The 27,649-nt window shown below is 49.1% G+C and overlaps 1 protein-coding gene across 1 annotated transcript in view; it reads left to right on the top strand.

The window, feature by feature from the left end:
- Positions 1 to 18,903, top strand: part of Stum (stum, mechanosensory transduction mediator homolog) — a 54,987-nt gene extending 36,084 nt beyond the window's left edge. The window contains exons 2-3 of the mRNA XM_076914612.1: positions 8,436 to 8,615; positions 12,790 to 18,903. Of these exons, the coding sequence (XP_076770727.1) occupies positions 8,436 to 8,615; positions 12,790 to 12,824 (215 nt within the window). The 3' untranslated portion in view covers positions 12,825 to 18,903. The remainder of the gene's footprint in view (positions 1 to 8,435; positions 8,616 to 12,789) is intronic.
- The last annotated feature ends 8,746 nt before the right edge of the window (positions 18,904 to 27,649 follow it).

Below are 27,649 nucleotides of genomic sequence, written 5' to 3'. Positions count from 1 at the left end.
CCATTTCCAAGGTACCTGTCATTTTCTGTCAGGTGTCTGTGTGTCATCTGTCTCCTCACTTGCTTGACAGTTACACCACCTTCTCTGTAGCCAGGAAGATGCATGCCATGGAGGGATATCTTTATAAAGCTGAATCTCAACAGGTGCTTGTGATTTTTTTTTTTTTTTAACTTTCTGAAAAGAGTATTTGTTTTTGGAAAAAAAGAAAAGAAACAGTAGCAGTTCTTTCCTGGTAAAGACAATTTTTTCACATTGTTTAATACATGCCTGTATTCCACATGCATAAATATTTTAAAATAATCGCCGCGCACAGTATGTGCTCTATTTTTGTAATCGCACTTTAAAGGACTTCCCCATTTCTCTGTGTAGCCATGATCAGACTTTTCCCAGCTGCATAAAACTTCGACATATGGAGGAAACCAAGCCCCAGCCTTCATGAAACAGACCCTATAAACTTAGTAATTAAAGTAATTTTTAAAAGGGGGTTGGGAAGATAAGATGCTTGTTGTGTAAGTGTGAGGATCAGGTTTGTTTTCTCAACCTCACACTCACAGAAAAGCCATGTGAAGCTGCATACCCCTCCAGCTTCAGTGCTGGGCAGACAGGCGGATTCTCGGGGCTACCGGCTCATCCATCTGGCTGAGATGGTAAACTCCAGATTCAGTGAGAAGCCCTGCCTCAAAAAGTAAGATCGTGAGCGACAGAGGGAGACACTCAGTCACCCTCCAGTTATACTTGGGGTCTCACAGCCCATCTGAGGGTTCGGACCCTGGCATTCCAGTACTTGACTCTGTGGTAACGCATTCTGTGGCTCTCTCTTGCTGCTACCCTGCTAGACTCTTGACAGCCAGGATGCTGGTCTTCTGAAACAGCATCCATAGTTTTGCCCTTTTCTTGGTCCCCAGAAGATGCTATATAAATGTTGCCTGAATCCATGTGGGGGCTGGCATGAACAGAGTCTGGTGTTTAGAAAGAGGCAGTTCTCGTTTGGGTAGCAGTGAGCCAGCCTTTGTCTCTGACAGCTCTGCTGGCTGCAAGTCAGAGAGCAACAAGCTTCAGTGGCTATGAACTCAGGAAGACCCTTTCCTGTTTCTGTTCATAAAAGGAAGACTTGGAGAACACTGGAAGTTTGTGTCGGGCTCTCTGTCCCCTGTGAGGTCCTGGATCCATCACGGGCATCAATATGAGCACCTCAGCAAAACCCAGTCATCTCCTAAAGGCCTGTGTGCTGAAAATATCATCAGACTGGAGACCAGGGTCTCAATGCAAACCTTGGGACAAGGGCACAGCAATTATCACCGGGAAGCAATTTTGCACCTGGGACCGCATCTTCTGGGTCTGGTGTTGAAGTCTGAGATGTTGAGTTCTGATGTAACCTGGGACATTCAGCAGCAGCCCCCAGCCTCCACTGTGGCCAGAGGGACGGCCTCAGGGCACACTGCTCCTTTTTCTTGGAGTGTGTGATCATTATTTCAGACACCCAAGGACAGTTCCTTCAAGCTCACCTAGTGATCAGTCACACCTAACCTTGAACTCCTCATAGTGTTTGACAACCCTGGCTCTCAAACGCTCCCTCTCGGGTGATGGGGACCCAGGGCCCCTGCTCCCTCTAAAGTTGATAAGCAATGGGTGAATTGACTTTAACACTTAATAGACATTTTATAATGTTACTATCAGGCAGTTGAATGGATCTCAGCCACCAGCCCACGTATCTCAGTCCTACTCTGTTGTCAACAGCACCATTAAGGAAAAAGGCAGGCCTAGGTTCCATTTTCAGCATCTCTAGTACCCATGGGGGAACTGGATTCATCAGCATCCTTCATGTCCTCGGTCACAGAAAGGCTCCTGGCGGCTGCCAGCTTGGGTAGGGTCCCTCTCTGCTTTTAATCTCCCTGCCCCTCCATCCGTGGAAATGTCATCTGGCCACATTATAAATTCTTAGGCAATGGAAGCTGCCTCCTCCTCTCCAGTAAATGTCATCGTTGATGCATCCCCGACTCTCTCACCTACCTGACTGTCCTCACTGAAGGACATGCTCGATGGGGATGAGAGCAAAGCTGGGTGCTTTGGGGCCTTCACACTGCCTTGCTCCTCCTGCCCATGCCCTGTGCTCTCTTCCCACTGTATCCTATGGCACTGAAGCCTGGGATCTGAGAGAAGCAAGACTCAGATCTAGAGGACTAAGATATTCTGGGTGGTTAAGTTTCTGCTCACACCTAATATCCCAGAGAGACCCTCAGGGAGACCTCAGGTGTGTGGCTCTGCTCGGCAGCTCCTCAGTTCCCCACAATCCCTCCAAGTCCAGAGATGAAGCGGGAAGGGAGGTTGACGGCAGAGATTTGTTAAGCCCAGGGCAGCTGATGCAATGCCCAATGCCATTAAAATTAATGACCGGTTCCAGCTGGCTTGGCCTCCAGCGGGACAATCACCCTTAAGTCAAGGTGGAACCATTGGGAAGGGTGAGGTGGGGGCTGGTCTCATTTCCACAGTCCTCGTCCTCAGAAGGAAGGTCAGTAGGAGCTGCTGGCTTCAGGAGAGCTCCAGTAGGCATACTGGAATGAATGGTATCGGGGGTGTCGGTGCCTTCATGAAGGTGTGGTATCTTTATGAGGCATCAGTGCTTTCTTTGCAAAATTGAAAGCTATCCATAGGCCCTTTCTTCTTACCACTGGTTCAGGTTGTAGGTACCAAATACACTGGTGAATTTGTTCTGAAGAACTTTGAGGGTGTCAGGATGATGATGTAAGGCCCACCCATACTTTCCTCATGACACACACACTGGCTTTCTATGACATGGTTCCTTGCCAGCAGGGATGCAAAGCCGAGGGCTCAGGCTGGTTCTGTGAAACACTCTCTGGGTGAATGAAATGACTCAGTGCAGTTACCCAGAGAAGATACAGCTGCTCTGTAGGCTGCTGCTGCCGTGGGACCCAGGGTCCTGATGATGCTAAGCAAGCATTCCACTACAAACCCACATGCCAATCCCAGTTGGGCCCTCCAGGTCTGCCTCTCTGCCCTATGAGCACAGCTTTCTTCTCAGACTATGCTCCAGGGTGACTGTCCTGAGAAGCTAACAGGTTGTGGCCAGAGAGAGTAAGGCTGTTTGCTTTCAAGGCTACCTTGAACACTGACCCTAAGGGTTTTATTCAGAAATGCTTGTGACCTTCATTCTGCCACTAACCAGTGGGACTTCCAAATGACTATACAGTTGGGTCAGGGCTCCCTTGCCATTTTCTTCCTGTCCCTCAGAGTGTATTTTCAGTCAGGCCCGGAAGATGAATGACTGTGTTCAACTGAGTGATGGAAGTATTTAGCTGTGTCTTCTATGGAACTGCATTACTCATTCATTACCAACTTAACGACTGCAGAACCAGCCATGGGGCACATCTGGGGTCAGGCCCAATTTACAGCCTAGTGCCTAGGAGTGTGTGTTACTGCAGCGACAGCAGCTTCTCTGAAGGAGAAGAGAATAGCCCTGCCTTTCTCTCAGCTCCAAGAGTTAGCAAGATCTCTCCCAACCCAAACCCACATTGCCTACAGCTCCCATGAGGTGCACACGATTAGCTGAACCCCAGGAGAGTGCAAGGGACAGATTTTTCCAGCCTCCTGGCTCTCTTCTTGTAAGCACAGCCACCCCCTCTTCTATAGGGGTGACTACATGGCTCACTTTCAACACTTCTCATTCTTGATAGAAGTGGGGGAGGGGATGGAAGGCAAGTTCTGGGAATTCTGCCCAGAGAGCCACCCTAGGCAAGCCCTTTGGGGACTTCCACGGGGTGAAAGAGGGGAGTAGAGGGTTATTTCTCTTCCCATTCCCTGGCTCAGACCTGTATCCCAAGTTCCTTGGGGGAGGTGGGCACAGACACCTCATCAGGTGGAAGAGTAGCCAGAGGGACTGTTGTAGCAAACTGGCATGGCATGTGTTTGTTGTGACTCTGTGGGAAGACCTTCCTCAGGCTGCTCCCACTGGCCCATCTCTGTCACAGCCATGGTAGGATGTGTGGAACACACGTGCATGCCTACAGACCAGGTGCTGTGTAGCACAAACTTCAGTGCTTGATGATAGTGTGTTATCATTTTGCTGGACCAGTTGATGTGGTCACCTCCAGAAGCAGCATGCCCAGGGCCTGGGCCCTGGAGAAGCATTGCCCTGTAGTACGTTAAAAAGGCCAGAACCATGGGCACTTGAGTTATTGATAAGGTTGAGTTCTGTGTGTGTGTCTGTCTGTCTGTCTCTGAGCCTCTCTATCTCTACCTTTCTCTTGTGCTTGAACATAATGGATGCCAAAGGAAAAGAACAGGTTCCCTATACTGTTCATCTTATCTTTCTCACCAAACTCGAAGTTCAGTGTTCTAGGCTGGCTGGCCAGAAAGCACCCAGGATCTGCTTGTCTTTGTCCCTGTTACCCCCAACCCCACAGCTCTGTAGTTGTGACTTCTAGGGGCTCTGACTCAGGTCCTCTTACTTGCCCAGCAAATGCTCTTACCCTCTCAGCTGTCTCCATGGTCTGGTTAGATAGTTTTTTAGTGTTGCATCTGAGAGGCAAATCTCTGCATCACAGAGGGAGTACTCTCAAGCCTAGTGATCCATCCACGTCATCTGAGGGAATGTTTGTTTTCTGTTTATCTTTGGTGCCAAGGATGGAACCCAGGGCTTCATGCACAAAACTCAGCCACTTCCCAGTCTGTCTCATGCTTTAGGTAAGCAGTTCCCAGAGTCATCCCTTAGCTTTCATGAGAGATTAAGGCAGATGTCAGTCTGGATTGCCTGAGCTATAGAGCATACCCCAGAGAGAGAAGAATTCCTAGCGAAATTTTAGAGAACGTTTCCTTGGCAGGAAAAAAGAAGGGAGGCCACAGTTAAGAGTCTTCTTCATTTTGTGTGTGTTGGGGAGTTGCACCGTCCATATACATGCTTGCAAGCTTGTGTGCTTATGGAGGTGCCTGCCACGAAGGCTGCCGGCCTGAGTTGGATCTCTGGATTCCACTTGGCAGAAGGAGCCAATCAATTTCTCCCACACTGTCCTCTGATCTCTATACATATGCAGAGGAATGTGCTTCTCCCTCAGATAAATAAATAAATAAATAAATAAATAAATAAATAAATAAATAAATGTAAAAGAAAAAGCAATGTAGGTAGAGAGAGAGTAGGGTCTGCTCAGCACACTGTAATGGCATCTGTGCTACTCTCATTTTAATATTTCCCCCACGCATCCGGGTTCCTCTCCCACCATCTCTGTACATCTGCGGGGTTCTCTTGTGTACTGCTGTCAGCTTCTGTTCTTCTCCTGTTCCCTGCACGTGATGCTCCATCAGCAGCAAAGGATGCAGCCATGTACCAAAGTCCCCTGTGTCACTTCTCAGGGTACCTGAAAGGCACACTCTCCTTCCAGTGCCACTCAAACCCAACAGCCCTACGGAGACTCCCTTCCTTAAGTTTCCTTTCACATACATCCCTTTCCTACTGAAAGCTCCCTGGGGCTCTGCTTCTGTCTAAGCTCACACCCCTCCCCCACTGGATTAAATGGGTCTCCTGTCCAGGGCTTCTGCAACTCAAAAGGCAGTTAACCTTCCTGGTGTAGTGTGAGTCTCTACAGCACAGCAGGCACCTAGGACGAGGCAACTTACATGGACTTGCAGGTGTACTCCCCCTGCCTCCTGCACCCAGAAAGGAGAGCCCTCAGCCACTGTGTGCCCTTGCTAGACCCGTCCTTTCAGTGAGGACAAGAGCTTGGTCCTGCAGCTCCCACAGCACTGCAATGCTCTGTGCTAGTGTAGTGCAAGGCCGGCTTCCTGGTTGTCATACTGTAGTGACCTTTATTCCTTGGGATGGAGCAGGGGAGTTTGTTTGGCAGTGCAGATTCCCGGGCACTTCAGGCATTCAAGGCTGTTGGAGAACCTGCTCACTGTGTCTGTAACAAATGCTGCTGCTGCTGGTTTAAGGTCTGAAGATACTCAAGGCAGGGGTGTTCCTTTAATCACCACAAACCACTTGCTGTGTGAGGTACTGGGCCTTGTTGGTGATCTGAGAGGAGAAGAGGTGATGGGATGGGGCCTTCACTGGGGAGGCAGTTCAGATGAGGGGGAGGGCGGGGCTAAGAAATCAGCTGCTGGACTCCCAGGGCAGGCCAGAGCAAAGCCTATGCCTGAGAGACAAACAGGAACCATGGAGCTGGGAGGTGGGGCTGGAAACCAAGTTTAGCTGGAAGTGAATGGACAATCTCAGTGTCCTCGAGGCAGGAACAGAGAGGACTGGGGTCATGAGAATGGTCATCCGTCCACCGCCCAACTTCCCCTGAAGTCTCGATTTAGATCCTGGCCTGCCATTGGCAAGGTCATTGGCCTCTGGGCCCAGTGTGGGCTCAGCTTGTGACTGCGACCCTGGGCAACACACTTTCTGAGTCTTTCTATGTAAGCTAGGGTGGAGGGCTGAGCATCAGCGGCAAACCCGTGAGTGTGTGAACTTACCTGATGAAAGGGACTCGGAGACACCATGAAGCAGGGGCCCTGAGAGATGAGATTATCCAAGTGTGTCCTCACATAAGGCGGCCGGAGCCAGGCAGGGTTCAGGGATGGGAAACCAGAGCTGGTCAAGGATTGGGTGCTATGCTTCCGCTCTTGCCATGGAGCAAGGGGCTGTGAGCCAAGACCACAGGCAGCTTCTAGTGTAAAACCCAAATGAAAAGGACCTCACCAATCCGTGGAGAACTGCAGACGCACCCCAAATCACTCACTCACGAGAAACACAACTTGATGCAAATCGCAAGAGGTTTACTGGCTAGCCAGGGCTGTCTTTCCTTCAAGCCCGTGCAGGGGCAGCGGAATTCAGCCAAAGAACAAAAGAACTTTACAGCTTTTAAGGGTGAATCTACAAACCAGGTGGGGGTGGAGTTAGGGAAGGGGGAAGGCTGAGAGTGGAGTTAGGGAAGGGGGAAGGAGGGGGAACAGGTCACTAGGTCATCGATACATTTGATCTCAAATTCCTAAGATGGATGGTGTGTCACTTTATAATTGGCTATTTCAAACTAGTTTCACACTATATATCATGAGCTCCAGTTCAAGGGGGTCAGGCTTATCTCAAACTTTTAGCATCCTGGCACCAACTGTCTCAGGGCTGTTAGTTCAAAGCCCGGCCAAGCTAATCTTGGGCCCATAGCATCCTGACACCATGAATCTTAAGGTTTGTTTAGTTAGGGCCATCTGTTCAAATGGTCAGCTAATTTCCTGGGACTGAGGCAACACAGTGTTTGACTTACAGGTTTTTATGTCTTTGCTTTTAAGAGTAGGGTTCAGGGGATCAACTTATGATTTTTCTATCTTTCACTAGAAGCTGGGGCAACAGGAAATGGTTTCCCTACACTAGCCCCATTCAGACTGCCCTGACCTCCAAAGCAGAGGAAGGATGTGTTTGTGTTGTGGAGGCCATTAAGCTGTGGTATTTGTTGCTAGAGCCCTCAGGAAACAGCTATAGGGAGAATGCCAACCTGGGGGCATCCTCATGGGACTCAGAGCTCACTTCAGAGAGAAGCTGTTGTCAAGCAAAACTCAGTAAACATAGCAGTGTGGGTAAAACTGGAGAAGTTAGGTCCCGGTTCTAGGTCCCGGTCCCATGCTCCCAGAAGTAAGACTCAGACTCAAAATATATTTACAAATACCTTGGCTATATAGCTAGACTCTTCTCTGACTAGATCATAACTTAAATTAATCCATTTTATTCTGATCTACATTCTACCACATGGCTGGTTACCTGGGCTCCGGCACCTTGCATCTGTGCTAGTCATCTTCCCTGGTGAATCTCCTGTGACTTGCTCTACTCCAGAACTCTTTCTGCCTCCCGGATGTCCCACCTTCTAGTCTACTCTTTCCTATAGGCCATAGGTTTATTTAATTGATGGTGATGCATCCATACAATACACAAGATATTCTTGATACAGAAAACACTGGCGGGAAGGGGGAAGGGAAGGTGATGGGGAGAGGGAAAAGAAGGGATCACCTCTCAGATGGCTCTTCTTCCTACAGCCCTCCCCTGGGGTTGGAGTGGTTGTGGGGACTTCAGGGATGCTGAGACTGCCCTGGCGGTAGTCCTGCATGCTACAGGGTCCAATAGTCTTGTGCCCTAGCAATCAGCACATGGGCGGATTACTTTCTGGCTATCTAGCTCTCTGGAACTCCCCCTCTGAGATTGGCTTCTGGGTCACCCCAGGACTCCTGTTCTCCAGAAGCCATAGGCATGGTGCTAGATCCTGGCAGCCCCCATGTCACACCTCCTCCATGTGGTATCCTAATCTCTTCACTTTGGTGACAAGCTGTGGCTGGGACCGGAGCAGGAGTGCTGCCCAGGAGGTGCAGGACCTACAGCTCCTCTCTCAGCAGTGGGGGTGGGCTGGGTCGGTCCTGCAGCCCCCTCTGAAGCTATCCCTTCTGGCCTCTCCCAGGTACATTCGTCTCGGCCTTCACTGTGCTGTGTGGGGCACGCACTGACCTCCCGGACAGGCACGTGTGCTGCGTCTTCTGGCTGAACATTGCTGCAGCCCTCATTCAGGTGCTCACGGCCATCGTTATGGTGGGCTGGATCATGAGCATCTTCTGGGGCATGGACATGGTCATCCTTGCCAGTGAGTAATTGCTGGTGTGTTCTGAGGGCACAGTGGGCTGGGGCCTGGCCAGGGTGCTGGAGCTGTGAGGGAACCTGGGATGAACAGGAGGCTACACTTGGTGCAGGACCTCTCACCCCAAAGACACCCGTATTCATGACCCAGCTTCTGAGGCCACACCTGTTCTTCCACTCTAGTGCCACCAGGTCCAGAGCATTTTCTCTAGCATGCCAGCCCTGCAGGGTTGGTCCCCAAGGGAGGGGTCCTCTCTACCTAAGACACCACTCACTGCCTTTGCCAAGGAAGCAGCCATCTCACTGAAACTGGGCAAGCTTCCTGGCCCATGGTTGTGTGTCTCCATCATAGTTTCTAGGGAAGAGCAGGACCATGAACTGTCTTCACTCACAGGAAGCTGTCTAACTATGTCTTACACTGCATGAGTCTTAACCACATTAGACTACACTCTTTGGTTGGTTGGCATCAAAGCCTTACACGTTCTCACTATCATTAAAGGTGTTCATGATTCACCCATTGTTAATGCAAAACCAATTTATGTACAAAAGTGTTTTTGTGGAAACATTTAAAGTTGCAAAATCAAATCTACCAGAGACAAACGATCATTTAAAAAATAATCTGGCAGGATCTTACCTCAGACATCACCTGTCATAATAGTTGTTTCCCCGTACCACCATTTCTGTTCCTACCTCACTGATGGGAGGGCCTCAATAACTGAGGTCACCTCTCCTCAGCCACTTTGTTCTTTGTACCCTCTTCCCATCTGCTACTCCTCACTGGATTCACAGGTTAAATTGCCAGTGTAGAGCAAGCTGTACCAGGGGAAGCAGGAGGAAAAGCCAAGATCTGGAAGCCACAGAATGATCTAGAATAGTCTAGAATGATCTAAGACTTACTTAGCCTCAGTTACAGTTCCTTGGAAAATGCAAGAGCTTATGCACACACAGAGGACCAGGGCCAGAGACTAATTAAATTACCTCACTAGAGAAAATTCAAGTGTCAGAGCCTGGTGGGATTCAGTGTAGGTAGCCAGGGTACCAGACACTGACAGAGGACTTCTGGGAATTTAGAGAGGAAGTCAGTGGGTCAGTGGATTGTCAGGATGTCCCATACAGAGAGGTAATCCCTCAGATAGCAGTCAGGGGGAGGAGGCACATCAGCAGAAGTGATGTACCCCTGTTTTCTGGGACGAGCTTTCAGAACAAGGTGGACTGTACAGCCCTCTCACCTGTTGGAGAGAGTCAGAACATTGCTTTTAGGAGAAACGTGTCACCGTTTGTGCCTCCAATCACTGTGAGTCCCAAAGATAGCATGGAGATTCCCCAGGGGCCACTAGGTCACTTCCTCAGAGACTTGTGGTATGTCTACAGGCACCAGATCCCATTTCCAGCTAGATCCCAGGAATTGCGGCTGCTCTAGAAGGCCTGGGAAGGCTGTAGCATCTTCATACTCCTGGCTTGTCTGCTCCTTGGCCTGGCATTGGGGTCAGCAGTGTTGGGACTTTAGTAAGAGGATTAGACAGCTTTCTGTTACTATAACAAATGCCAGGGAGAAATCAACCTATCAAGAAAAAAAATGAGTTACATTATCCTGAGTTTTAGAGGACTCAATCCAAGCTGGGTTGGCCTTATTGTTCTGAGTTGTGACCACACAGCATTTCATGGTAGGATAAGAGCCACCCACTTCATGCCTGGGGAGGGAAGGAAAGAGGGAAGAAACAAGAGTCTCCATATCCCCCTCAAGGGAATGAATGTCCCGAGTAAGCTGATGAAGACTTACCATTAGGAGACCAAGCCTTCATACCTGGGCCTTCAGGGGACATTTCAGGTCTGCCCTGGGAGTGAGGAATGTGCCAGACTGGGTCTCAGTAAATGTGTTGATGCCAAATCGGATTCCTGCAGCCTCCTGGTATGCTTCCAGGTGCTCTCTGACTTCCTGTGGATTACCACCCATTGGACCTATTACAGGCAGGACTATCATGTCAAAGCAGGAGCTCAGCACCCCAAGTGACACATCTTAATCTTGAAATGTTAGGAGTTGAGCCACTGTAAGTCAGGAATCTTCTGCATCTGTCATTTGTCCCCCGACATACCCAGGAACAAGGGATCTAGACCAAAGCCATAAGCTCACGAGGGCTCCTGTTAACCTAGATAAGATAACACAGATGCCAAGATGCACTCCTTCCCTGCCTGTCTTCCAGGCTGCCGACTCCTCTAGAACTCTATGGACTGGTGTAGGAGCTACAGGATGAGCCGATGTCAGGGCTTCCAGCCCAGCCCTTCTTCCTTGCCCTCTCAGCTCCCTTGTGGGTTGGTCAGCCTCTTAGGATTCTGTCTCAGCACTTATTTTTCCACCTTGTTTTTGGAGACTGCAAAAGAAAATCAATCAATCTCTGCCTCCTCTGCCAGGCTGCCAGACTCACCCACCAATCTCAACAGCCACCACCTTTTCACTTTTTCTAGAAATTGCTTTCACCCTCAAAGGATGGATGTACCACTCCCATGGGATGGGCTGGAGCTGCTCTGAGCAGCCATGTTTGAGGAGGTGTCTTGGAATAGATCCTCAGAAGGGGACAGCTATAACTGACCTTGCCCCAGGGACAGCAGGTAGACGCTTACTCCTACTTCATAGATGAACAAACAATACAGGCTTCACGTGGCACATTTGGGTGCCACCAGAAACATACCATCAAATAAAAACTTCTGAGAAGATTCAGAGCCTTGGCTGAACATAGACGGCCCATCCATAGTACTAATGAGCATCCACGCTCACAGCAGCTTGTCTTGGTCACTGGTCAGTACTTTCCCTGGCAGCTCTCCTGACTGGTTTTTCTATTACGATATCCACAGCAGACATTGGTAATCGTTTGTGACATTTGTCTTAGCACGAGGCTCTGGGCAGTCATTACCAATTGATCCAAGATGTCTGCAAAATGTTTTCTCTCCTTGGGTCTTTCCCAAAGCATCAGGCTTTGTAAGTGTAGGTCCAGTTCACAGAAAAGACTAACCAGAAAGACCAGACAGAGCTGGGCTGGGACCAAGGCAGGTCCCTGCAGGATCTTTAGTTTGTCAGTCGCACCTGCATTGCCTCCTCTGCCTGTCCCTCTTAAATCATTCAGAATGCACCCTGAGGGCACGGGCTGGGGGTGGGGGAGGAGAGTAAAGTAAAAAGGATAGAGGAAGGAGGTGAGAAGGAGTGTGGGCGTGGCTGAAAGGGGCACTGGGCAGACAGTGGCAGGGACGTGGAAACAGGCGGAGCTGGCTCCTGGCCATGTGGCTGGTCCCTTGGCTGAGGCTCTCTGCCTTTGCAGTGTCTTTGGTAGGGCCCCTCTCCATTCTATACACTTGGTGCTTGGCCTTATGTTCAGACTGTCTCTCTTCTCTCTCCTCTTCTGCTGCCTTGAATTTCTGTTGCTGCAGTCTCCCAAGGTGAGTCTGTTGGTAGATACACACCCTCCCTTCTGCACAGGTATCTCATCCTCTTCACTGGTTAATTGTTGGTTGCATGTTTTAGCTTCTCTGTGGAAAGGAGTACTTACCACAACAGGTCCCTAACAACTGCACCATCTTTGGTCACTCTCATCTCTTGTATTGCTTCTAAGTTCCTAACTGGCACTGGGTTATTCGCCCCCAAGATTGACAGGTAACCTACTAGAGAGACCCAGTTGGGGCTCCTGGCATTCTCCCTCAGACCAAAGACACTGGATGGAAGAATCACAGCTCACTGTTATTCAAGCTCTGTAATCTTACCCAATTAGATTAGCAACTGTCTGTGCAGACATCAGTGCTCTGACTTAATCAGGGAGGGATGGGGGTACAGCCGGAGGTGAAGTACTGGTCCATGTGTGAGAGCCTGGGTCTCATCTCTGATACTGAAAAACAAAAATCTCAAGATCAACAATGATGCTCTGAAGACTCAATGTGCTCCGGTCCCATCCGGTCCCATCCGGTCCCATCCGGTCCCATCCGGTCCCAGTTACCCAGCTGGCTGAACATATGTCAGACAGTTGTTCCCTTCCTGGGCGCCAATAGCCTTGCTTGTAAATAGTAGATCTTTGCTGCCCCCTGTACAAATAAGATCCTCACAGTATAGACAAGGTCTCATGAGTGTATATTCTGGTCTGGGGCCATGTTGGACAAAGTGTCTCCCTAATCACCTCTCCTCTCCTTCTTCCTCACAGGGTACAAGGATCAAGGTATCCCACAACAGCTGTGAGCCTACAGGACCTGCTGGGGAAGTTCAGGGTCCTGTGAGGGCCACGCCAGGTGGCTCTGGGCACAAGGACCTTCACATATTCTCTTCTGCCGTTTCTCAGACTGGGGTAGAAAGGGAGTGCTTACAAAATATTATTTATCTTGGAAAACACACCTGCTTTTCTTAGCAGGCTTGGAGGCTAACTTTTCTCCCTGCTCCAGAGCACATGGGAGAAACAGGCCCAGAACATCAGGACTGGGCTAGAGGCGGGAGAGAGACCCAGTGCCAGGGATGCTGGGTATACTTAGCCAACTACACACTGAACAGGTACCCAGACCTGTCAGGCTGGGCTGCTGTAGGTCCTGTGCAGGTGATCAGACACTCTCCCAGGCATCAGGACTTCACGGGACACTTCCTCTGGGTCCTCATGCTCTGCTCAACCATGTGGTTCCCTGTATTTGCTCTGTGATCTCCCAAGGGCAGTTTCAGGGTGGGGGTTGCCAGTGTAGAAAGGACAGGTGATAGCCCAGTGTGTAAAAAATCCTTGGGTCCCCCCAAGAGTCTGATGATGCCCCAGCGTTTGAGTTTCTGGGTGTGCGTGTGACCTTTGTGACCTGACTCAGGGGATGGCACTGACTCTACTTCTGGGATGTCACTGCTAGTATCGGATGTTTATATGCAAAATGACCAGACTAAGTTATGCATAGCTGCAGACCAGCAGCCTTCTTGGGTATATTTACTACTGTCTCTGGTCCCTCCTTTTTTTACCTGACACTCACATGTTTCTGAATCCAGACGGTTTGTTTTGAGGAAGATGTTGGAATCCATTCATGACTGTTTCCTGACACCTAGTCTGGGCTTCCCACCCACCGCCAAACACGTGGCTTTCGCTAGAGAACCCTGTGAATAGTCAGATGTGTCGGGGCTTGTGAAATGGAAAGAGTTTTGCCCGAGTGAGTCCTGGCAATTGGAGACTGGACTGCATGGAACCATGAGACCTGGAGAGTGACATCATGAGGCTGGGGACTTTGACCTGAAATTCATCCCTGCTGCAAGAAGACACATCGCAAGGCTGAAGTTGTTGGCACAGCGCATGCCCCCCCCACCCCCTTTAAGCAGCAAACCTGGGACCAATCAGTACAGAGCTAGACCCTTACAAGGCAGAGAAAGCAACAGAAAGTGTGAAGGCACCAATCTGAAATCAAGAGAACCCAAACTGATGGCAATGGGGTGGCTAGTTACATCTCTCTCCATTCTCATTCTAATGTAGGGAGCGCTAACACGCTAACACGTGGGACAGGCCCAGGGTTCAGTTCCCGGTCACATTGGCCTTGAGCCATCAGTGGGTCCCTCTTGGAGGGATTAAAGATTCTTAGAGAATCTTTAATCATCTGCCTGGGGCTAAAGAAAGGAGCTGTCCGCTTCCCACCTTGGTGTGTGGAGGCACATTTCACTGGGGTTCCAGCCCTCCTGCCAGTCTTCTTAATTGCAGTCCTTGGAAGTCTGCCCTCAGCTGGACAGCCCCTGACATCACGAAGAGATGGAGTCCCATGAGGTACTTATTTCTGGCCCCGACTCTGGGCTGGCTTGCCTTTCCTACCCTGTGTCTACCCATTAGTTTCTTCCATGGCATTGTAGGATGGAGTTGTACCTTTGGAATGCCTCTGGGGGTTATTTCTTCTTGTGTTTCTTTTTGTTGCTTCTGTTTGTTTGCAGCCCCTGTCTTGGGTTAAGGAGTCAGGCTTGGTTCTCTCCACAGCAGATCACTGCTCTCAAGGAGGCTACCTCAGGTAGAAAAGCTGTACCAGAAAGGGTAATGATGGGCCAGTGTGCCCTCCCATGCTGCCAACCCACAACCTTTTATCCCACATAGCCAGTGATGACAGGCCTTGGCAAGAGCGGCCCCCACAGCGAGGGAGAAGTCTATTTCTCTGGCTTGGGCTGGGGGTGGTTACCGGGGGAGTTTGAAAGGAGATAGCAATTTGTATCGCTTGTTTAGTGACATGAGCCAGACTCGAGTGGGACTTTCCTGAGTGACAAGTGTCACCATGAGTTCCAGTGTGGGCTGGCTTAATACAGGGGTTGGTGAGCTTGGAAAACTGTCTCCCTAGCACCCCCTCACTCCAGGTGGCTGATGTGGGTAGTCTTTAGGAGCCCCCAGAATAATGAGTCTGAAGGTCGCTACTAGCTCCAAGCAGCAGCCCCTAGACAAGGCCTGATTAGGATAATCATTCCAGCCGATGGACAGTGGCTAATTCACTCCACACAATCCAAGCAGGCCGTTGGATCTCGGTGATCAGAGTTCATTTGCTAAACAGCAGCTATCTAGAAAGCAGGGCCATGGACCCAGAAAATGCTTAAGTGACTCCAGGGCTCTTTAGTGACAAAGCTGCCTGAGTGTCATAGCTCAGGACTGCTGTCCCAGCCTTGGGAAATAGTTCAGAAGAACATTCCCTGGTTACAAGTGCCAGGGGCAGACATCACAGGCACACAGAGAACATCCAAAGACACTGTGACACTGCCAGTACTGAATGTGACATTGTAATTAGAGTGGCCATTCCTTCCATCAAACCAGGACCCTGGAGCAAGAATGAAAACCAGGTAGCCTAGTGTCCTAGCTTCATGTCTGTTGCTGTGGTAAACTATCTTGATTAAAAAAGCAACACGCAACAGGAAAGAGGAAAGTTGGGTTATTTTTGTCTTACAATCCAGGTTATATACATATATCATAAGGGAGGAGTCATGATGGCAGGAACCAGAAACACCTAAATCACCATATCCACAGTCAACAGCAGAAAGGAACAAATGCATCCATGCTGCCCCCGCCCCCATCGGTTTCATGTACACTTATAAAGTCCAAGACCACGAACTGGCATCACCCACATTCAGGGTGGATCGCCTCACTTCCATTAGTAAATATGACAGTTCTCCACAGAGGAGCCCACAGGCTAATCTGATCTAAAATAACTTCTCTTTAAGACTTCCCGGTGATTCTAGGTTTTGTTAAGCTAAAACTATTCAACAGTTAAAAAAAAAAAAAACTGTTTAAAAAAAAGTGTGTTTAAAAGTGTTTTTAAAACAATTTTAAAAACAGTTTTTTTAAAAAAAAGTGTGTAATATATTGTGGGGACCACTGAGGACCCCAGACTGTGGCCAGGAAGCTGCTATGGAGCTACCTACCCTCTACCCTCAGACTGCCAAATCTGCTGCCAAGTCTCTGCTTTTCCTGGAGAGAAGCAAAGGAAGTGAGGAGCTCCCTGCCTCCATGGTCCCCGGACCTGTGTCCAGCCCCAGCGATGCGTCCCCACAGTGGGCATGGCCCTGGTGCTGTGTCCAGCAGTGGGCGTGGCCCAGGTGCTGCTCAGCTCAGTTATCTCCTGCTATTCTGTGAGCAACCTGTGGGGAGTTTTTGTTAAGCTTTCACAAGGAGACCAGAGGCTTCTCCCGAGACACATACCTCTCAGAAGTCACAGGGAGGGATAATGAGCCTCCTCAGTAGGATGAGAGCAGTATTTCTCCATCGGACCCTCCAGGATCCTCTGTTTATCCGCCCTCAAAGCCATGCCCAGTGGCTTCTGCAGATTCCTGCTGGAGGGTGGAAGCAGATGGCAGCTCGAGACAGAGTTGGTGCTCAGAGCTGCCTGGCTCATGGGATCCAGGGCCTGCATTCCCTCACAGGACCAAGGATGCTCCTATGTATGATAAAATCGTGGGGTGTAGGATTCTGGGGGCTGAGGAGCTGCCGGGAGAACTCAGGAGACATAGGAAGTAAATGAGCCACATGGTTAGCATGTCTCCCGGATGGAAAAAGGATCAAGATGTGCAAAAGAAAAGCCATCCACACATTAAACACCAGGTCTACAGTGGGCTGAAACCCCAAGACCAGCAAAACTCCCCCAAAAGCCCAAGGGTCCTGAAGTAGGAAAGTGAGGTTGAATAGTGTTCCTTTGACCTTAAGATTCAAAACGCAAGGTCTTAGTGATGGTGAATGACCTGCATGAAGAAAGCTGGGGCCCTGTGCTTTGTGGTTGGAGAGGGCTTGGGTTTAGAAAACAAACTGGCCACTGCACCTCCTACTCCCGGGCAGAAGAGCACCCGATGCAGAGCAAGGTTTCCCCCTAGTGGAAGCAAGGAGCCAGGACACCATCTGCCAGCCTAGGGGTGGGGTTCGCTCCATGCTCTCTGACAGAGGTTCTGCAGTTAGCAAGTATTCCTTTAGCTCTAAAATGCTCAGGTCCTGAGCTCAGATAAAAGATGCTCTCCAGGTCACATCCCTACAGTATCCAGGCTCTACCAGTGACAACACACTCAGGGAGACCTTTTCTCCAATGTGCAGAAGCTCTGTCTCCTCCCAGAGAGTTCTGTGCTTGGGTTGTAGGAGGTGCCGAGGTCATCTTAGTCAGTGGTATTGTGAAGAGGCCATCTAAGCGGTGGGCAAGAGGCTCAGAGTCTATCTTCTTCACCTTTCTTCCTGTTCGCTTTTGAGAGCTTCTGAATTGTTCACAGAGGCAGTATATACTTCCACTCAGAGCATGACCCAGCCTCAATGCTATGATGCACCAGGACAGAATGAATCCCAACCAGAGTAGTCCTGTGTGCCCTAAACGTTCCGGGGTGACTATAGTCTTGTTTCAGCAATGCCCTTCCAGCTGCTTGCCCTCCATTTATCTACAGTATAGAAATAAAGCCAGTCTGCCATTTTCCCCGACCCTCTCAAAGCCAAGGGTCTAGAGAACCCAGGCCCAGTCAGGCAGGGTTGGTATGCTAACCGCATGACTTCCAAGGCTGGCAACCCCAAAGCTGGGAGAGCCCAGACCCTTCCTGGTAAAATAAACACTGGCCCAGTATGCCACAACCCCCCAAGGAAGATAAAAGAAATGATTCCACCAAAGTTAAGTCTAGGACCTACTGAGTTTATGGAGTTACAGACGCATCGGTGGCTCTTGGTAAGCTATGTCACTGAAAAGCCCCACCCCAGCGTGGGTGACAATTCAAGAAAACCACGAAACTGTTGTCTTCACTCCGGTCAGGCATCCCTCCTCAACTCTGTCCACAGTGCACACCGGTTGTCCTCTCTCCTGGGCTCTGCGGAATCAGAATCCTCACTGCACCCTATCCAGACCTACTGCAGCCCCCCTCCCCCCCCAGGCTCCGGAGTCGTCTGCTGTGGAGTGGGGAGGAAGGGCCAGTGACCTCTTCCTGATGTTTTTCTGTGGCTCTGGCAGGATTTTTATTTCTGAATTTGTACACTGCCTGCCCCAGCCCAGGAGCCAGCAAGAAGTAGAGGAGGAGGGAAATTTTAAGCAGAGACAAACGATGTGATGTTGGGCTTGTGAGAATTCAGCGGGCTCCCGTGGAGTTGTGGCTGGCCCTTCTAGGCTCCGTTGCACCGGAGCGCTTTTGTTTTGGAAGACGCTGGCTGCATCACTAATGATGAGCAGGCGGCGGTTGTGTTGTGAATTACTGTTTTGGTGTTGCCATTGGCATGTCTCTGTTAAATTACCTGCTGTGCATTTTCATGTTCTCTGACGATGTTCAGGGCTTTCTTTTCTCACTCCTATTGCCAGGGATCCCACAGTCCAGCTACGGGTGTGGGGGCAGGGAGGGGCATTGCCAGCCTGTTCTAAAGATTGCAAGTGTTCTTGGAGACTGCTTGGATTATCTCAGCCCTAGGGAAGATTCTAGATTTACCTGGCTGAAACTGAAGCATGGGGCCCAGGTTTGACTTTTGCTTAACTTTCCCAGTGTCCTCAGGCTTGAGCCCCAGCCTTAGCTTGGGGTCCACAGGGTCTATGGGGCCCTGCAGGACCAGAGCAGGGCTCCCTCTTCTCCAGCCTTCTGCTGTCTCCAGCTTTGAAGTCCTTCCTTCTAGCAATGCGGCTGTACAAGTGGTGAAGAACAACACCCACGACAAAGCCCGTGTACATATCCCCATGTACATAAGTGTGCATACACATGGTCCCCTCCCTGTTACAAAGATAACAGCGCATGGCATTTCTTTGGCATTCCATTTTTTTTTTAATCCTTGGAAATATGGTTTTGGCAATCTTTTCTTCTTTTCTTTCCTCTTTTCTATTTAATAAACACCCATGTGACCTTTCTGGTGGCTTCTTGAATTCCCGTGTCTTCCATTTCTGTAATCAGACAGATCTCCAGCTGCCCTAAACACTTTCATCTCTTTCTCCCTACAACCTCACCTGCTGGTCTTTCCATTTGGAAGGCCACTTTCCCCTTTCCTTGGGGATTGATCCAAAGTTTTCTCTGCTCACTGGGTCCCCTGTAACCAAGAATGTGTACTCTGAATGAAGAAGCATCAGGACCCAAATGGTACACAGTGGGGAACTCATTTCCTTTCTTGCCGGTTGGCCGGGCTGGCACAGGAAACGTGTGTGAGATAGATGTTGAAACGCTGCCTTCCACAAATGAGCAGTCAGAACTTAGAGCTGACTTGGGTATGAGCAGTCAGAACTTAGAGCTGCTTGTTGCCATCATGAGGGAATCTTCTGAAATGCAGCGGGGGTGGGGGGGGTGGGGGGGGTGGGGGGGTGGGGGGTGGGGGGGTGGCGGGGTGCAGTTTACAGCCCAGCCAACATCTTCATTGGCTGATGCACGGAAACTGGGGAACCTAACAAATTTACTGATGAAGGGAAATAACTACATTACAGATGAACATAGGAGAATTCACAAAAGTGTCCTAAAACTTGACAAAATAGACTTCAAACAAAACAACAATCCATCAGGGGGACATTATGATTCTGAATGTATGCGCCCTAAATAGAGGTGCACACAATCTCATAAAACATGCTGTTTAGGTGGAAAGCCACAGGTGAACCTTACCGGGTGACTTCAGTACCAAAGGGTCATCCCCACACAGAACAGAAACATTCAAATTAAATGACATTGTACATCACATGGACTTAACAGACACCTACAGAACACTTCATTCAAATGCTGTATAGTGTGCATTCTTCTCAGCAGTCCATGGAACGTCTTCCCATATGAGGACACTTCATTCAAATGCTGTATAGTGTGCATTCTTCTCAGCAGACCATGGAACGTCTTCCCATATGAGGACACTTCATTCAAATGCTGTATAGTGTGCATTCTTCTCAGCAGTCCATGGAACGTCTTCCCATATGAGGACACAAAACAAGTCTCAACAAATACAGGAAAATTTAAATAATTTCCATAGTTTGACTGATTACAAGAGTACAAGACTACAAACCAACAGCAAGAGAAACTCTAGAACACATACAAACTCATGAAGGATCTAGAAAGTTCTCAATAAGCAGAAAAAAAATCTAACAAGATGGAACCCATATGGGTTATGGAAAGATCAATGTTGGGGATAATTAGCCTCTGGGCTTCCCTACACCTGTGGAATATTCTAGAGCAGTGGTTCCCAACCTTCCTAGTGCTTTAATACAGTTTCCCATGTTGTGGTGACCCCCAACCATAAAATTACTTTCATTGCTACTTCATAATTGTAATTCTGCTGTTATGAATGGTAATATAAATATCTGTGTTTTCTGGTGGTCTTAGGTGACCCCTGTGAAGGGGTCATTTGATCCCAAAGAAGTTGGGACCCACAGGTTGAGAACCAGTCTCCTGGAGCATCTCAGGATTCATGAGTATCAAGGTGGGTGGACAAAGTACATCATCTAATGAGGTTGTTTCAGGAGCAGCAGGCTGGAAGACAGAGAGACATGCCTGCAATGTTACCACAGAGCTGGGGTGATCAGGGACCAGCACTTAGCTCCTCATACACCAAGGGTGGAAGACAGAGAGACATGCCTGCAATGTTACCTCAGTGCTGGGGTGATCAGGGACCAGCACTTAGCTCCTCATACACCAAGGGAAGCTCTCTTGTGTCCTCTTCTGGCCTCTTCCCATCCATCAGAGCAACCCACAGCCTGTGCCAGCTTCCCCAGAGCTGGGAGACTGTCTAATATAACTCAAAGGAAGAAGGATTTGTTTTCCAAATCATTTCAGGGATTCTAATCTATGTCGGGGATCAGTGGAGAGGGCATAGTAAAGCAGAGGATTTCATATCATAGCAAGCAGAAAGAAGAACAGAGCAGCCACTAGGAGGGGCTGGGGCAAGATGACACCTCTAAGAACACATGCCCAGCGACTCACTTTCTCCAACCAGGTCCAACATTTCAAAGCCGAGGACAGAAGGGCAAGCAAAGGACTCTTCACCTACCATCCATATCCATGTCTGGGGCTTGGTGTGCCTTCTCTGTGCCTGGCCCCACACGCTCATGGCTCTGCCTTCCCTGCTACATAGAGCGGGAAATGAGAATGCCAGAATGGCCTCTCTGTGTGCTCTTTACAGTGTGGCTGAGCCAAGGTGATGGTAAGTCTGCTGAACCTCAGCTCGGCCCTCAGCTCAGCAAGCTCTCTGGCTGTGGTGCTGTGACCTGGGCGTGTGGTTCATTTATCTGGCTCATGGTGGGCAGCTATTCCCCCATGTGAAGCCGGTGCTGGTTCATGAAATCATGGAATAAGAAACTGCCTTGGGGTGTTTGGAGAGATGGTTCAGCAGCAGAGGGTACTCGCTCTTGCAATGAACCTGGGTTCAGCTCCCAGCACCCACATTGCGACTTACAACCATCCATAAACCCAGTTCCAGGGGATCTGTACATGGTGAACATACATGCATGCAGGTAAAACATTCACACACTTAAAGCAAATGAATAAATCTAAAAGAAAGAAACAAACTGTCCAGGAGGAGGCTGGCTGCTGTTGGTCACAAAGACCTTCTCACAGTGATCCATTCCATGGGTGGAATCACAGCCCTTCCTACTGTGAACCTAACTTCCAGCACCCACAATGCAATTGTGTCTGGGGTCAGGATAATGGAAAGGGTAATGAGGTCATTAGGCTGGCTTCATTCTATAATAGCTAGTGTCCTTCCAAGAAGATGAAACCAGTGGTTAAGAGCACTGGCTGCTGTTTCAGAGGGCCTGGGTTTAATTCCCAGCACACACAGCAGCTCACAGCTGTCTGGATCTTCAGCTCCATGGGATTCAACACCTTCACACAGACATCCATGCAGGCAAAACACTGATGCACATAAAGTAAGAATAAATAAATCATTAGAAGAGGAAGAGGAGGAGAAGACCAGGACATAGACTCATGCAAAGGGAAGATTGTGTGGTGACAAGGGAAGAAGGGAATTCACAAGACGGGATTTTAATCTTGAACTTCAGCCTCTGGCATTGTGAGCTTTCTGCTGTTTGAGTCAAAGGCTTATGATTCTTTGTTATGGCAGCTGGAGCCAACAACTGTTGTGTCACAAACCAGGAACGACAGAGACAGCCATGTGACTAACAGTACAGTAGAAGGAGAATGTACCAAAGAAAGACAGGTCACATGGATGGGACAGCACTTTCATGGCCCAGCAGACAACCCTGGGTCCAGGGAACTATGGATAGTTCTTTGTCTATTCGTCTCCAGTGTGGTGGTTTGAATATGCTTGGCCCATAGGCAGTGGTACTGTTAGGAGGTGTAGCCTTGTTGGAGGAAGTGTGACACTTTGGGGGTGGGCTTTGAGGTCTCATATATATGCTCAAGTCTGGCCAGAGTCAGTCTTCTCCTGGCTATAGTCAGATCAAGATGCAGAACTCTCAGCAATTTGCCTGCCTGGATGCTGCCATGCTTCTTGCCATGATGATAATGGACTGAACCTCTGAACCTGTAAGCCAGTGCCAATTAGATGTCGTCCTTGTAAGAGTTGCCTTGGTCATGCTGTCTCTTCTCAGCAATGGAAACCCTAAGACAGAAGTTGGTACCGGGAATGGGGTATTTCTGTGATAGGCCTGATCATGTTTTGTTTGGAAGAATGTATATTTGGGGACTTTGAATTTGGAAAGAATGGAATGCTTTAAGTGGGGCTTAATAGGCTATCCTGTAGGAATATGGAATATATTGGTGCTGCTGATGATTTGAACTCTAGGGTCCTAGTTAAGAGGTTTCAGAGGTTCAGTCCATTTTCCTCATAGCGGGAAGCATGGCTCTGGAGGAGTTGAGAGTTCTACATCTTGATCTGAGTGCATCCAGAAGACTGACTCTGGCCAGACTTAAGCATATATATGAGACCACTTTGACACACTTCATTCAACAAGGCTACACCTCCTGACAGTACCACTCTCTATGGATCAAGCATATTCAAGCCACCACACCCAGTGTCTGTGAGGCTCAGTTGGGTCTTGGATATCTCTGGGTTAAACCTAGGAACACAAATACTAGTTTGAGGCTGTGTTCCTGCTAGGGATTTGGATACTGTGAGCTTCTTTGAATGATGGCCATTGAGTTTGAGTACAATCCACTCTCCTCCCACCTATACAAAGGATCTCCAGGCTAGCAAGGGAGTCTGGAAGCCAGGAGATAAAGAAGCCATCTCTGCTGTTGGCTTCTAGGGAAGCTGGGCACATATCCCAGGTCCTTTGGAAAAGCAGAGGCAGAGATACATGTGTCTCCACCACAGTGACCCCTATTCTGCACCCACTGCTTGTTGCATAGACCCTCCTCACTGTTGGCACTCAGGTCCTTCTTGGCTACCCTTAGCCTGGGAGTCACATTCCCCAGTGTGACACAAGTGGGACTTGCTCTGCCAGGGGGCAAAGTCCTGCTTTACTCACACTCCTGTGGTGCTTGGATAGCTGTCAATCCCAGAAGGCCTGCAGCCCTAGCTAGGCCACTGGCATGCAACCTCCCTCCTACTGCACTTGCCTGGATAGCCTAGGGGCTTCCCTGAGTCAGTCTTTCTACCTGGGCAAGTTTCCTGCCTTGGTCCTTAGGCTGTAGTTTGCAAGCCTGAAGCTACTTTTGTCTAATATTCCTAATTCCTTGAAGCAAGATACCAACATGCAAAGTAGGGCAGAAAGGAGAAGGGCAGGGAGGACGGTCCATCCTTTCTGCTGAAGCCAGTGCTAGCTGTACAGGCCCCTCCCTCTATCCCTCCCTCCTTACCTCCCTCCTTTCCTCGCTCTCTCTCCCTTTTCTTTACTATTTTTTTCTCCATTGCTTCTTCTTCCTTCTCCTCTTCACTCCTTTCTCCCTCGAGTGTTCGTGCATGTGTGTGAGCATGTGTATGTGTGCGGATGTTCATGTTTGTGTGTGTGTGTGCACATGCAATCATGCGCACGTGCACCTAACTCAATGCTTTCTCCCGGAAGACTCCTTTGTCTCAATGTCTTCTCTGTTTCCCTTCTTACTTGAAAACAAGGATTATAATATATGAACTGCTACAATGTGCCCGACACAGATGAGGTATGATACTGTAACAAGTAGCTGAGACCAATCAGGTTATAGTGAAGAAAGATTTATTTAGGCTTGTTGTTCCGTCCTTGGCCAGTCTCTAGCTACATTGCTTTTGGGTGTGTGGTGAGGCAGCCTGTCATGGTGGGAGTGTGTGGCAGAGGGAGATGTTCACCTCATGGCAGGAGTCAAAGAGAGGGAGGAAGAATAAGGTGCAGGTCCCAGGATCCCCTCAGAGCCACACTCCTAATGAACTGACGTCTTTACCCTAGATCCCAGCTCTTAAAGGCTCCATCCACTACCCTCTGGTAGAACCACACAGACTGGGGACCCACCTTTCAACACATGATAGTTGGGGGAAACATTCAAGATCCAAAGTATAACACACACTCTCTCTCCTCTCTCTCTCTCTCTGTCTCTCTCTCTCACACTGTTGTTTCCATTATCCTGATGGTCTGTAAAGAGCCGTCCTGTTTGTGGGTCACCAAACCCCATTATTCATGATGGCAACAAATATTACGATAATATCTCTTATAGTCTGAGAGAGTGGAGCTTCTGCTGGACCTCACAGTCAAAATTAATAATATCTTTGAGGTCCCCTAAGATTGAAAGACTGCGTCCCCACTACCCCTTTCTTTAACCTGCCTTTAAGAGAACTATGTAACAACCAACCTTGCTTGCCTTGGATCTCGCATGTAACCAGTGTTTACAAACTAAGATAACGAATGGCTTTGATCTAAGGTTACTGTACTCTTCCATGCCCCTGACCCAGAGTAATGCAGGTGTCTACTTATGTTATAGTAGTAAGTGCTGAAAACAGGAAATAGGTTGGAAGTAACCTTATAGAACAGACATCTACCACAAATGGTAAAAGCAACATACAAACATTGTTTTCTGGGCCAACTGGGCCATTTGGGGTCAGCTGGCATCAGTTGGGACTAAGAGCTGGAGCCTGAGGTGACAGTCATCTAAGCCTCTGCCTGAGCCCTTAGAAAACAAGTGGAGAGTGCAGCATCTGGGCCTTGGGTATTCTCCAAGATCCAAGTCTTTCAGCCAGTATCCAGCCAGCCATTCCCGCTGTGTTCTCCACAGATCAGGGGCTGCAATGCAGGTCGATTTATAGAGAGGGGTAAGTGTCTCAGACACACACTAGCCACTGAAATAGCTGACTTCTGAACACATTTCTTTCTCTCCTGCCAGCTGTGTCCCTGAGCCAGGTAACTGGAATTAAAACTGCCTGGCTGCTGAGTGACATGAGACACACCTGTAAACCACCCCTCCCACTTTCTCCCTAAAATGGAAAGTCTTTTATGCAAAGAATTCTTTGCACCTAATGTAGAAGCAGAATTTGTCTTCCTTGGCTCGGTACCTTTTTGAAGTGTTGGCTATTTAGCCATGCAGTTAACCACAAGCCTGCAGGAGTAGAGGCTTGAAGGATGTCATTGGAACCCAAAGGGAGGTGGGCAGGAAGGGGACACCTAGAAGATGGTGAAAAGCCGAATCTTAAGGAAGGTGGAAGGGCTTTCCAGCTCGACAGGAACGAGCTCGCTGACCTGGCAAGCTTGGTGCAGAGGAGCCTACAGGGACACCTGTTTGTCACGTTTGTCACTGGGAGAAACTCCACATGCCCCATTTGCCTCTGTTGTTCCTTGCCTACACCCGAGATCTGGCAGTGACCACATTGCGAGCTACACACGGATCCCCTGCTCTGGCCAACTGAAGCTACTTCACATACAGTGTCCTTCCATGTGTCTCTGTGGCTGTGTGTCTGCTCCCTCCATCCTTCACCTCTGGATAGTTCACACTCAGCTTCTAAACTCACTTTGGTGGCACTTCCTTTGCAAAGCCTTTTCTAAATGGCCTTTGTGTCGGTGTCTTGGGTCAGGCCTCTTTTTTTGTCCTATGGGGCCCCTTGTTTTCTCTGCATGGTGTTCTTACTGAGTACCACATATCCTGATATCTGTCCATCACCTCCACTGTGTCTTAAACCTGGGCTCTGGTATTTACTAGAGCAAGATATCATTTGTAAATTAAATGCATTTCCTAACCAGCCTCCTTGTCCTCGGCCATCTTGCAATGCACCTTGTTGTCCAAAAGGGGGCAGGCTCCTTAATGGGGCCTCGCTGTTTCTCAGCTGTCTTGAACTCACGCCAGCATGTGTTCTCAGAAACCATGACTAAAATTGGGCAATTTTTATCTTCTCATTGAAATAGAACAGGGCTGCTGCTGTCAAAGAAGCTGTCACAGACCCTGTTTGTCCGTAATGTGCTGATGCTTGCCTGTAATGTGCCAAAGCTACTTTTAAAATGAGACGTGCTACTGCACCAAAAAGCACAGAAGTCATGACGGACTTTCTCCCTTGACCCCACTTTAAATCCCACTTTGCTCATTCACAAGTGTGGAAAGTACAGGGAGGAAAGACTGTGTCAGATAATGACGCTGGTTGCAAACGTCTACCTTTGTGGCCTCTAAATGTCCCCGAGACCAAATGTGCAGAGTCAGGGTAGCACAGGTAGGACCCCAGTGCCTGGTGGGTTTGTCTCTGTGAATTTTCTATTGGGGTCTATTATGGGTTGTGGCTGTCACCTAAGGTGTCTCCTGGTTTTATAAGAGCTCCCTCTGACCCTCCCCCATGGTCTGCAAGGTGCCTTGTCCCGGTCTTCTGTCTGCTTCCCAGTCCCGCTTCTCTGTTGAATGTGTTATCTTGGGCCTGTGCATGGTGTGCTAAATGCCAGGAGCCGGGCCACAGCTGTCACAGTGAAAACGAAATTGAAAAAAATGACACCCAGGCTGGTTCTTGGCGTTCTCGGGAACTGTATGTGTTTTCTGCATTTCTGTGGTAGGGCGTGTGATCCAGGCTGTGAATGGCAAACAGACTTGGTTCTGAACCCTCAGTCTGCTGAGAAAGGGGACTGGATGTCACTGATGCTAACACTCAGCTGCCTGGAGGGTCATCCCAAGCCTAGAACAAACAGCCCCTCACTCCAGCAGTCTCGGGTCTCCAGCACCACTTCCAGGCCTGCAGGAGAACAGGGACTACCAGGTTCCCTGACCCTGGGCCTTGGTAGCTCTGCCCTACATACCCCAGGCACCAGCATTCGTGGGTTGTCCTAGGAATCTTGTGGTACAGCCAAGTACCAGAACACACTCCCTGGACTGTCCAGGGAGGAGGCAGAAACATGCAGAACCACAGGCAGGTCTCGAGTTTGGCCCCAAACCCAGGGTCAGTTGTTTCCTAACTCTCTCATGGCAAGGGTCATCTCATGGTGTTTTTACAAGTATTAAACTACTTTATCTTCAACTATTTGACAGGCAGCAACTCACAACCATTGGTCCCTGCTACTTTTGAGTAGGATTCAGTAGCCTTTTTTTTTTTTTTTTTTTTTTTTTTTTTTTTTTTCTGTAAGGGGCTGAATGATAAACATTTTAGTTCTGTAGCCCATACAGATGGTGATGTACTTGTCTCATTGCTGGTCTTGGGACAAAAGAGGCACAGAGTCAGCTATGCAGTATAGGGAAGGAAGGAGAGAGATAGTCTTGTGTAGGATTCAGAAGGGTTGGTACAGGCAGGAGCCTCTTAA

This window comes from Arvicanthis niloticus, chromosome 16 (assembly GCF_011762505.2).
Source record: "Arvicanthis niloticus isolate mArvNil1 chromosome 16, mArvNil1.pat.X, whole genome shotgun sequence".
In the NCBI taxonomy this organism is placed as follows: domain Eukaryota; kingdom Metazoa; phylum Chordata; class Mammalia; order Rodentia; family Muridae; genus Arvicanthis; species Arvicanthis niloticus.
This window is presented reverse-complemented; position numbering and strand designations above follow the sequence as displayed.